This window comes from Sciurus vulgaris, assembly GCF_902686455.1.
Source record: "Sciurus vulgaris genome assembly, chromosome: 11".
NCBI lineage: Eukaryota > Metazoa > Chordata > Mammalia > Rodentia > Sciuridae > Sciurus > Sciurus vulgaris.
In genome coordinates this window covers 39,002,390-39,015,556 of record NC_136472.1, presented here as the reverse complement: position 1 = coordinate 39,015,556, position 13,167 = coordinate 39,002,390, and the positions used below count along the sequence as shown (strand labels likewise).

General features: G+C 38.6%; 1 protein-coding gene across 9 annotated transcripts in view; it reads left to right on the top strand.

Moving 5' to 3' along the window:
- KIAA1549L (KIAA1549 like) overlaps window positions 1-13,167 on the top strand; it is a 253,214-nt gene that overhangs the window by 150,894 nt on the left and 89,153 nt on the right. For all 9 annotated transcript variants that reach the window (XM_079104428.1, XM_079104427.1, XM_079104424.1 and 6 more), the window contains 2 exons: window positions 3,187-3,406; window positions 4,246-4,379. In XM_079104428.1, the coding sequence (XP_078960554.1) occupies window positions 3,187-3,406; window positions 4,246-4,379 (354 nt within the window). The remainder of the gene's footprint in view (window positions 1-3,186; window positions 3,407-4,245; window positions 4,380-13,167) is intronic.

The window sequence follows — 13,167 nt, the reverse complement described above, 5'->3', positions numbered from 1 at the left end:
AACCTGTTCCCTTCTCCCTCGGGGGTCCAGGTGATGTTTAGATTGTCTTCATCATTCCTAGGTACCACATCCACATTTGCCAAAAGTGGAATCTTTCTCCACTTTAGTAAATAGCTAATATGCTGGAGAAAAAGGTCACATTTTGAGATGGAAAACTGAGACTAATTGCCTATGTTGATTTTTTTTTTTTTTTATAAAACCTGGATATACTGTTTTAAACTGTTCTGTTTTCTCATCGTGTAGGGAGAGCATTTAATATTGTCTGTAATTTTCTAGAAACCATTCCTTGTTTGTTCTTTTATCTTTCACACCATTTTAAATAGTGATTTATTTCTGGACATTTAAAAATTATTTGGACTTGTAAATCAAGTCCAACTTTGCTTAAATTGCCAGCAGCACACTGGGAAGTAAACATTTTTTTTTTTTTTCCCCTCTGAACACTTTAATGCCAAGTACTGTTTAACAACTGCTGGCTGATTTTGGTGGCATGTCCAAGTGATGGAAGCTTTGTTTTACACTCTTTTGGTTTGATTCCAAGTGTTAGAGCAATAAATGTGATTGGCAGTCAGTGGACTCCCTTTTACACCACTTAGAAATATTGTTCTGGCTTCTTCCTTTGATGTTCTGTTCGACAGCTGTGTTCAGCTCAGTGGTCCCCTCCCCACCCATCACACCAAGGACTAGTAATGGATTTGGCACATAGTTTATGGGTCATTGTCAATCTCTCTTCTATAATTCTAAAGAAGAAAGAAAGAATGAAAGACAGACAAACAGGCGGGCATGGAGAGAGGGGGAAAAAAATGAAAGAAACAACAAAAACGTACTCCCTGGGATGCTTGTGTGGTTTCTACCCCAGAAATTTTACTTGACCATTGAAATGTGAATGTTCCCATTTAGTTGCCTCATAAAGTTTTCCACAAACTTTAGCTATTTTCCAACTACTTATATAGCTTTGGTCTTTTCTGCACCTTACTCCAGACCACTGGAACAATCAGCATTCATTTTTTTTTTTATTAAAAACTAGCTCACTTTAAATTTTTAGAAAGTTTTTTAAGTTGCAGATGGATACAATACCTTCTTGTTTTATTTATTTGTTTTTATGTGGTGCTGAGGACTGAACCCAGTGCCTCACATGTGCTAGGCAAGCGCTCTACCATGGAACAAGAACCCCAGCCCTCACTTTGAACATTTTAAATGCATTTCTTTTGAAAGGACATTTGTTATTACCACCACACATGGAAATCAGGATCATTTGCCACAAATAAAAGATAGTGGTAAAAGTGAGAAGAATGGAAACCAAACAGCTCGTTAAAGCCAAAGCTGAGCCTGGTGTCCTTTGTTTAAGGACAACTAACAAGGGTTAGAGAGGTGTCGAAAGCAAATAGTCCCTGACCTGGCTTGGCTTGTTCTTTGAGCTAATTAGAAGGGTTGAAAGGGGAGCAGCTCTCTCACTGGGTGAGCTGGCTGTTGTTTCAACCTGTTTATGGTTTGTTCTGAAGCTTCTCTGGTTCCACCTACAGTCATCTTTTACACCATCTTTAGGAAAAAAAACAATGAGAATGCACCGCAGAGGGACCAAAGCACTCCCATCCTGTTGCGAAATTAATGACCTTGGTTTCTTTGGAAAATACACATGGCACTTTTTATCTTTTTCTTTTTGCAGTCCTGGAGCTTGAACCCTGGACCTCATGCATGCCAGGCAAGCTCTCTGCCACTGAGCCATATCCCCAGTCCCACATGACTCTCCTATGTATATGCAAGAATGGGGGCGGGGAAGCAGGTCTTGAAAACACTCTGACCTAAGAGGTTCTGTTTTACAAGATGAAAAGAGTTCTGGAGGTGGGTGGTGCTGCTGATTGTACCTGTTACATATGTTTTTAATACCATTGAACTGTACAGTTAAAGATGGTTAATCAGGTAGATGGTGTGAGATGTGTACTTTGCCACAATAAAAGAAAAAAAAAATTTGGGACACACTGCAAGAACCCACTAAGGAAAGGCCACATGAGCACACAGTGAGAAGGCAGCTGCCTGCAGGTGGGAAGAAGAGCCCTTCCCAGAACCTGACCATGCTGGTCAATCCTGATTTCAGACTTCCAGCCCCAAGAACTATGAGACAATAAAATTCTTTTTTTTTTTTTAAGCAAAAAACGACCAATCAAATCAACAACAACAACAACAAAACCACTGGGAGTACAGTTCAGCAGTAGAGCACTTGCCTACCATGCACAAGGCCTTGGGTTCCATCGCCAGCACCACCCAATAAATAAATAAATAATAAATAAAAGGGGGAAAAGGAGGTTATGAAGCAATATCTATAGTGCATGCACGTATGTGTATGTATGCATTTATATATGTATATGTATGGAAGTGAAATATACATGGATCCCTTGGAAAAAAATTGAAAGGAAATAAACCTAGACGTTATTGTATAATTATATTACAGTGGTAGCAGTAATATTAGAGGGAATTATTACTCCAGAAATGCTGATTCTATAACAAACATTACACTCAGAACTTAGTATATAATACCAAAAAAAAGGAAAACAAAATAAGAAGAAATTCTACAGCCTTAAAATCTTCCTGTTGAGAGAGAAAGAGCTCAGGTCATCGGGGTCCCTTGACTTATCTCTGAGACAAACTTTCTGTGACTTATCTGTACCTTAGCCTTGAACCAGTGTCCAAGCCAAAGATAGAGCCAAATCTGAACAAGTCTTCTCTCTGCTTCTAGATTAAGGAATTCACTTTGTTGACTTCTTGACCCATCTCTGGAAGGTGCCCCACTTAATTTATCATTTCTGCCTTTTAATTCTAATAAATGATGAGAAATATAATAAAACTGTTTTCCCCAGCATACCATTTGCTGGAAATTTCTTCTGTCCACTATCTCCTCTCTTCCTTTTAGGTAATAATGAGTGCTCACAGGATTATACTGAGGCACTTCAAGAATCTAAACTACAGATTTAATTTTATCCCATGTAGATTTGATGTAAATTTTATTTTGTTGTATTGTCATACTTCTGCTTTAATCCACGTATGCTGTGCAGGGTTGTTAGAATATTTGTGGAAGAAGAGAATCCTATTCCCCCTGCCTTGCTAAGAAACAGTTGTGGTTCTCAGAAATGCTAAGAACTTAAAGTACTGTGGAAATAAACAGTGAGTTCTGGGGGTCCATTTGTTTTGTAGGTGGACATTCTGGAACATTCTCATAACATCACAGTTGGTTATTATGCCACCAAAGGAAGGTTGGTATACTTGCCTGCCGTTGTGATAGAAATGCTGGGTATTTATGGAGTCAGCAACGTCACTGCAGATCTGAAGCAACATACCCCAAACTTACAGTCTGTGGCCGTCCTTGCCTCCCCATGGAAGCCCCAGCCTGCAGGCTACTTCCAGCTGAAAACAGGCAAGTAACTCAGAAGGAAAGTCCTGTGCAGTCTGAGATCACGGGTAGTACTGAGTAGATACCTGTCTAAAAACTCCACTGCTGGCTGCTCTGCCATCTTTTAAAGTCCTGTGCACCTTCTGTGCACTTTAAAGTATCCTGCTAATCAAAGGTCCAAGTCCCCTGCTCATCATCCTAAACTTTTCTAACCCTGAGTTTGTTAGAAATGTCCATATTAGGAGTTTTTATTCCAACTTATGATTAGAACATATGATCACTGAGTACCTTATTGCTTTTTTTCCTGTATTACCAGTGGACACTAATAAGAGTTGAGCCTCCATAAAATCTGTAGTTTGGAGCATCAGGGTTCCAGATATCACTGAATCAGGATCTCTGAGCTTAGGCCTTGGATTCTTTCTTTCTCTCAAGCTCCCTGGTGATTTCTGATTTGCAAAGTTTGTAAACCACAAAAGTGGAGGAACCTTTGAGATGGGAACACTCAATCAACTGAGTAATGGAGGTCAATTGATTTTTTTTTCTCCCTTCAAAGAAATAGAAGTCATGATCTCTCTTAGGTTATTATTTGTTGGTCTTTCAGCAGATGTGTGTATTTTCCAATCAAGTAAAATCACATTGGAGGGAATCTCAGGTTAGATCATGCTTTAAATTTGTTCTTTGTTACAAATCATTTTAAGAGCCACTTTCAAAACTATAATCAAACCTTGACTGTCCTAACTGTTTATTTGCCTAATTTCTCTAACCTGAAATTTCTTATGCTGTTTTGTATGATGGTTGCTATTAAGTCCAAGGAACTGAGATGGAAAGCTTTGGTGAGTGCTGATTTATTATTTTCATTCCAGTGCTGCAGTTTGTGAGCCAGTCAGATAACATACATTCCTGCAAGTTTGCTCAGACCATGGAGCAGAGGCTGCAGAAGGCATTCCAGGATGCGGAGAAGAAGGTCCTGAATACCAAAAGCAACCTGATGGTTCAGGTAGGGAGGAGGGGTTTTAGGCTACTTAATTGACAATCAGAACACAAACGTTGGTAAGAAATGAGTTGGGTCCCCCATTTCAAAGCTGTCTTATGTAAGTGTAACTTTCTACTTGAACAGATGATGTAGACCAATATGGCATTGGTGAGGATGTCTGAGGTCTGGCCATGACAGGAGGGATGCTGTGTCACTGTGCACCTGCTATGGTTTAGGGTTTTATATTTTCTCATGTGTTGCTTCTTTGGGTCTTTCTCATATACTTATTATTTTGAAAAAATGAACTAGTGCAGTTGGAGAATATCATGCTAAGTGAGATAAGCCAATCCCCAAAAACCAAAGGCCAAATGATCTCTCTGGTAAGTGGATGATGATACATAATGGGGGCGGGTGGGAGGGAGGCAAGAATGGAAGAAGGATGGATTGTATAGAGGAAAAAGAGGGGTGGGGATAGGGTGAGGGATGGAAAAATAACAGAATGAGACAAACATCATTACCCTATGTACATGTATGATTACACAAATGGTGCAACTCTAATTCATGAACAACCAGAGAAACAACAGTTGTACCCCACTTGTGTACAATGAATCAAAATAAATAAATTTTTAAAATCTCAAAAAAAATTGAACTAGAATCTACCATGTAAAACATATCAAATGTCTCATATGAAAAGAATAAATGAATCCATTTTAAATAGCTAACTCATCAAGATTTGCCTGTTCTATAATTTGCATCTGGTTGTATTTCTGATATCCGCATGAACGGTCCTCTTTCTCTCTCTTTCTCACACACACACACACACACACACACACACACACACACACACATTTTATATTGAGAGCTTACTGTATGCTGAGAGCCATGGTACGTTTTACAAATATTTTGCTACAAAATACTCAAGACATTTTTCTGTGATATTCTTACCCCCATTCTACACAAAAGGGAACTGAGAGAGAGGTTATGAAACTTCCAGAAGGTCACACCTTCTGGAAAAGAATGGAACAAAGACTTAAGCCAAAAAAGTTCATCCTCTTATCCACCAAGCTCTACTAGCATCTCTGCGACATGCAATGAAGGCCTCCATGAAACTTTTTGCAGACTCATGAATTCTTTCCCAGGGAAATCCCACTCCTGATACACCATGTATTTTGGCTTCCTGTATAACAGTGCACAAACCACTAACATCCTTTCTAAGACCCAGTTTTTGCAATTACATAGATATCATCCCACTAAGGACAGACGCTTCTCAATGATATTCATCCGCCCCCCAAATTCCTCTAATTAACTCTACTGTTCAATGTCTCTGTTTTGACTACTGAACTAAAGCCTTTGCAATTAGACCCAGTGCTTTTGAAATTGACATTTAGCATAAGTGAATTATCAGCAAAGCCAATATGATGTAGAAAGCATACAATTTGATTTGAATGAGCAGCTTTCCTTTTCTAGATTCATCCAAAGTGTATAGGGAAGTATCTCATTATGATTTGGTTCATATTAGACAAGGATCTAAAAATATGTCAGAGACTTAAGATTTATGTAAGGAGTGTGACTCAGCTGTCTTAAGGGAACTCTTTTTCTTTCTGATTGGATTTGTGATTCTCACAGGTGCATAAGCCTAGTTGGCTCTTGGCAGCAGAACATACTTTAATTGTATTCAGGAAGCACAGATTTATTGAATTCTTGCTATTTATCAGTCATTTGGAGGGACACCAAGATAAATAAGCTGCCCTTGGCCTTAAGAATACTCTCTTGTGTTGTTGGGTGCTAGTTATACACCATCAGATGACATTTTATCAACCAACTAACAAAGCTTCCTTGAAAAAGACTACAACAGGTGATTTGAATATTGTATCTAAACAGATTTTTAGATGTTCTTGAACATTTTGGGAGGTTTTAAAATTAATGGATAATCAGATCCATCATTTTATTAACTCTATTTTGCTTTTTGCCTTGGCTGACAGGAAGCCCAGAACCAAATCTGTTGTGTAACTTCAGCAACTCTCCTGGACCCTATGTCAGGCACAGACAACTACATGCTAACCACATCCCTGTCTTTTATTTGTTTTTCTAGGATGTGGTTATATAGTGAATTACTTTTCATTTTATTGTATTAAATAAAATGTGCAAGGTACCTTGAATCTTTTATGGAATATGATCATGTAAATATTTAATTAATATATTATGAGAGTCACTGAACATGACTTTAAAAACTTGTCTAGCTTTGGTATTATGGACGAGATTGTAGCTGATTAAATTAGTACTGCTTTGGTTGTCAGGGACTCCAGGCTAATAAGGCTTAAGCAAAAAGAGGAAGCAGTTGGCTCACACAGCTGAAAAGCTCACAGTTTATTTACTTCAGGCACAACTGGATCCAGGTGCCACAGTGATTTCTTCATGAAATCCTCCCTTCATCTTTTGGCTTGCTTTGCTGTGGTTCTGCTGGTGTCCTCGGGCACCTCATACTTACTGCTTATAATCTTGTGGAATCAAAGTACCATTTTTGTTGACATTTCAGTCAAAATTCTGGGGCTGGTTCTCCTTGGACCCACTGTGCCCATTCCAGAATCAGTGACTGTGGCCAGGGAGATGAACCAGGCGTGGCTCAGATGCCTACTCCTGGAACCTGGGTGGGGCAGCCCCCTCCAAGGCACATGGAGAGGGAGGTGCAGAGAGGTGGTTCCCCCGAAATATTGTGGTGCTGTCATAGAAGAAGGCAGAATGGGTGCTGGGTAGCCAGAAAAACAGCTTTTGGCTCCATCAGCCTGAAGGGCTAAGTAACTAAATGAACTGTGGCATGAATGAGCGAGAAGTTAGAGACCAGGTCAGGAGTTACAGGCATCCAAGAGTAAAACTGTGATGGGAAAGTGTTCCCTGAAGGGGCTGATTCTTCTGGAGAACAGGGCATGACTCTCAGGGACCACTGCTGTGGCCTTTGTCTCAGGCCTAAGGAACCTCTTATTTTTGGAGATGGTGTAGTCACCAGGAATGTTCACAGTTTTCTTGGTTATAAAAAGTGAGTGTACGCAGGCTTTTTCCACGGGGCGATCCAAGATGGCGGACTAGAGGGTGACTGCATCTCCAGTTGCTCCAGAACCCAGGATTAAAGAAGGGGAGGCATTGAGAGACTTGGACTAAAATAGAACCACGGGGTGAGTCTCCCCCACCTGGTGAAGCTCAGCCCGGGTGGCAGGCCTGGATTCAGGTGGCTTATTAGAGTAGGGCAGGGCAGATAGAGTCTTCTCCAGGCAGCCCTGGGCACTCCAGCGGTGGGCTCCTCCCACACGGTCAGCTTCTCGGAGCAGGCCCCCCAGTGAGAGTCTTTCCACACAGAGCCAGCTCCAAGCCCTGGAACCAGTAGCGGGCTAGGGGCAGCTTTCTTCGGAAGCACTGCATTATCAAGTTACTCCAAGACTTCAGGCTACTGAAGGCTGGGAGGTGATACACTGGAAATCTACAGGAACACTATAAACAAATAGAGGAAATCTGCAATATCACAGAGTCCCACTGACATCTGACCAATATGAGAAAACAAGGGAAGAAAATGTCCCAAACAAACCTAGATACTATATCAATAAAACCCAATGACAGCACAGCAGAAGAAATGTCAGAAAGGGAGTTCAGAATGTACATAATTAAAACAATCAGGGAAGCAAACGAGGAGATGAAAGAGCAAATGCAGGCATTGAAGGAGAGATGAAAGAGCAAATGCAGGCATTGAATGATCGCACCAATCAACAGTTAAAAGAGCAAATACGGGAAGCAAGAGATCATTTCAATAAAGAGTTAGAGATACTGAAAAAAAACAAACAAACAGAAATCCTTGAAATGAAGGAAACAATAAACCAAATTAAAAACGCCATAGAAAGCATAACCAATAGGATAGAACACCTGGAAGACAGAACCTCAGATATTGAAGACAAAATATTTAATCTTGAAAACAAAGTTGACCAAACAGAAAAGATGGTAAGAGATCATGAACAGAATCTATAAGAATTATGGGATATCATGAAGAGGCCAAATTTAAGAATTATTGGGATTGAGGAAGGCTTAGAGAAACAAACCAAAGGAATGAACAATCTATTCAATGAAATAATATCAGAAAATTTCCCAAATCTGAAGAATGAAATGGAAAACCAAGTACAAGAGGCTTATAGGACTCCAAATATACAAAATTACAACAGACCCACACCAAGGCACATTATTATGAAAATACCTAACATACAAAATAAAGACAGAATTTTAAAAGCCGCGAGAGAAAAGAATCAAATTACATTCAGGGGGAAACCAATAAGAATATCAGCAGATTTTTCAATCCAGACCCTAAAAGCTAAAAGGGCCTGGAACAACATTTACCAAGCCCTGAAAGAAAATGGATGCCAACCAAGAATCTTATACCCAGCAAAACTTACTTTCAGATTTGACGATGAAATAAGATCCTTCCATGATAAACAAAAGCTAAAGGAATTTACAAAAAGAAAGCCGGCATTACAGAACATTCTCAGCAAAATATTCCATGAGGAAGAGATGAAAAATGACGATGCAAGTCACCAATGGGAGGAACTAGCCTAAAGGAATAGCCAAATAAAGGAGAAACCAAATCATGTCAAAAAAACAAAAATGAGTCAAATGACTGGGACTACAAATCATATCACAATAATAACCCTGAATGTTAATGGCCTGAACTCATCAATCAAAAGACATAGACTAGCAGATTGGATTAAAAAGAAAAATCCAACAATATGCTGCCTGCAAGAGACTCATCTCATAGAAAGAGATACCCATAGACTAAAGGTGAAAGGATGGGAAAAAACATACCATGCACACGGACATAGCAAAAAAGCTGGAGTATCCATCCTCATTTCAGATAATGTGGACTTTAAGCCAAAACTAGTCAGAAGGGATAAAGAAGGACATTACATACTGCTTAAGGGAAGCATAAATCAGCAAGACATAACAATCATAAATATCTGTGCCCCAAACATTGGCTCATCCATGAACGTCAAACAAATCCTTCTCAATTCCAGAAATCAAATAGACCACAACACAATAATACTAGGCGATCTTAACACACCTCTCTCACCGCTGGATAGATCGTCCAAACAAAAATTGAATAAAGAAACCATAGATCTCAATGACACAATCAGCGATTTGGACTTAACCGACTTATATAGAATATACCATCCAACAAAGAATGAATACACTTTCTTCTCAGTAGCACATGGATCCTTCTCTAAAATAGACCATGTTTTATGCCACAAAGCTACTGTTAGCAAATACAAGAAGATAGAGATACTACCTTGTACTCTATCAGGTCATAATGGATTGAAATTAGAAATAAATGACAAAATAAAAAACAGAAACTTCTCCAATACTTGGAGATTAAATAATACACTATTATATGATAAATGGATAACAGAAGACATCAGGAGGGAAATTAAAAAATTCTTAGAAGTAAACGAGAACAAAGACACATCATATCAAAACTTCTGGAACACTATGACAGCAGTACTTAGAGGACGATTTACTTCATGGGGCGCATTCAACAAAAGAAGTAGAAATCAAATAAATGACTTAACACTACAGCTCAAAGCCCTAGAAAAAGAAGAGCAGACCAACACCAAAAGTAGTAGAAGACAGGAAATAGTTAAAATCAGAGCCGAAATCAACGAAATTGAAACAAAAGAAACAATTGGAAAAATTAACAAAATAAATAGTTGGTTCTTTGAAAAAATAAACAAAATTGATAAACCCTTAGCCACACTACCAAAGAGAAAGAGGGAGAAAACTCAAATTACTAAAATTTGGAATGAACAAGGAAATATCACAACAGACACGAGTGAAATACAAAACATAATTAGAAGCTATTTTGAAAATCTATACTCCAACAAAACAGAAAACCTCGAAGACATCAACAAGTTTCTAGAGACATATGAATTACCTAAACTGAACGAGGAGGATATACACAACTTAAATAAATCAATTTCAAGCAATGAAATAGAAGAGGTCATCAAGAGCCTACCAACAAAGAAAAGTCCAGGACCAGATGGGTTCTCAGCTGAGTTCTACAAAACCTTTAAAGAAGAGCTCATTCCAATACTTCTCAAAGTATTCCATAAAATAGAAGAGGAGGGAACCCTCCCAAACTCATTCTATGAAGCCAATATCACCCTGATACCTAAACCAGACAGAGACACATCGAGGAAAGAAAATTTCAGACCAATATCCTGAATGAACATTGACGCAAAAATTCTCAACAAAATTTTAGCAAATCACATACAAAAATATATTAAAAAGATAGTGCACCATGATCAAGTGGGTTTTATCCCAGGGATGCAAGGTTGGTTCAACATCAGGAAATCAATAAATGTCATTCACCATATCAACAGACTAAAAGTTAAGAATCACATGATTATTTCAATAGATGCAGAAAAAGCATTTGATAAAATACAGCATCCCTTCATGCTCAAAACACTAGAAAAAATCGGGGTAATGGGAACATTCCTTAACATTATAAAGGCCATCTACACTAAGCCCATGGCCAATATCATTCTAAATGGTGAAAAACTGAAAGCATTCCCCCTAAAAACTGGAACAAGGTAGGGATACCCTCTTTAACCACTTCTATTCAACATTGTTCTTGAGACTCTAGCCAGAGCAATTAGACAAACCAAAGAAATTAAAGGGATACGAATTGGAAAAGAAGAACTCAAACTATCCCTGTTCGCTGATGACATGATTTTATATTTAGAGGAACCTGGAAATTCCACCAGAAAACTCTTAGAACTCATAAGTGAATTCAGTAAAGTAGCAGGTTACAAGATCAATGCTCATAAATCCAATGCATTTTTATACATAAGTGATGAATCTTTGGAAAGAATAATTAGGAAAACTACCCCATTCACAATAGCATAAAAAAAAATAAAATACTTGGGAATCAATCTCACAAAAGAGGTGAAAGACCTCTACAATGAGAACTACAGAACACTAAAGAAAGAAATTAAAGAACACCTTAGAAGATGGAAAGATCTCCCATGTTCTTGGATAGGCAGAATTAATATTGTCAAAATGGCCATACTACCAAAAGTGCTATACAGATTCAATGCAATTCCAATTAAAATCCCAATGATGTACCTTACAGAAATAGAGCAAGCAATTATGAAATTCATCTGGAAGAATAAGAAACCCAGAATAGCTGAAGCAATCCTCAGTAGAAAGAGCGAAGCAGGGGGTATCGCAATACCAGATCTTCAACTCTATTACAAAGCAATAGTAACAAAAACAGCATGGTATTGGTACCAAAATAGACAGGTAGATCAATGGTACAGAATAGAGGACATGGGTACAAACCCAAATAAATACAATTTTCTCATACTAGACAAAGGTGCCAAAAATATGCAATGGAGAAAAGATAGCCTCTTCAACAAATGGTGCTGGGAAAACTGGAAAACCATACGCAACAGAATGAAATTAAACCCCTCTCACCCTGCACAAAACTCAACTCAAAATGGATCAAGGACCTCGGAATCAGACCAGAGACCCTGCATCTTATAGAAGAAAAAGTAGGTCCAAACCTTCAACTTGTTGGCTTAGGATCAGACTTCCTTAACAGGACTCCCATAGCACAAGAAATAAAAGCAAGAATCAACAACTGGGATAGATTCAAACTAAAAAGCTTTCTCTCAGCAAAGGAAACTATCAGTAATGTGAAGAGAGAGCCTACAGAGTGGGAGAATATCTTTGCCACTCATACTTCAGATAGAGCGCTAATTTCCAGAATATATAAAGAACTCAAAAAACTCTACACCAAGAATACAAATAATCCAATCAACAAATGGGCTAAGGAAATGAACAGACACTTCACAGAAGATGTACAAGCAATCAACAGATATATGAAAAAATGTTCAACATCTCTAGTAATAAGAGAAATGCAAATCAAAACTACTCTAAGATTTCATCTCACCCCAATTAGAATGGCGATTATCAAGAACACAAACAATAATAGGTGTTGGCGAGGATGTGGGGAGAAAGGTACACTCATACATTGCTGGTGGGGTTGCAAATTAGTGCAGCCACTCTGGAAAGCAGTATGGAGATTCCTCAGAAAGCTTGGAATGGAACCACCATTTGACCCAGCTATCCCATTCCTTGGCCTATACCCAAAGGACTTAAAATCAGCATACTACAGAGATACAGTCACATCAATGTTCACAGCTGCTCAATTCACCATAGCCAGATTGTGGAACCAACCTAGATGCCCTTCAGTTGATGAATGGATAAAGAAACTGTGGCATATATATACAATGGAATATTATTCTGCCATGAAGAATGATAAAATTATGGCATTTGCAGGCAAATGGATGAAATTGGAGGATATCATGCTAAGTGAGATAAGCCAATCTCAAAAAACTAAAGGACGAATGATCTCGCTGATAAGCGGATGAGGACATATAATGGGGGGTAGGAGGGGTTAGTGTTAGGGTTAGGGTTAGGTTTAGGGTTAGGGATAAGGAGGGTGGTAAGAATGGAGGAAGGAAGGACTGTATAGAGGGAAAAGAGGGGTGGGAGGGGTGGGAGGGGTGGGGGGAAAGGAAAAGATAACAGAATGAATCAAACAATATTGCCCTATGTAAATTTATGATTTTTAATAAAAAAATAAAATAAAAAATAAATAAAAAGTGAGTGTATTCAAGAAGATACAAATAAATGGAAAGGCATCCTATGTTCATGGATTGGGAAACTAAAAATTGATGCTGGTATTACCCAGGTAGGGATCTACAGATTTAATGTAATC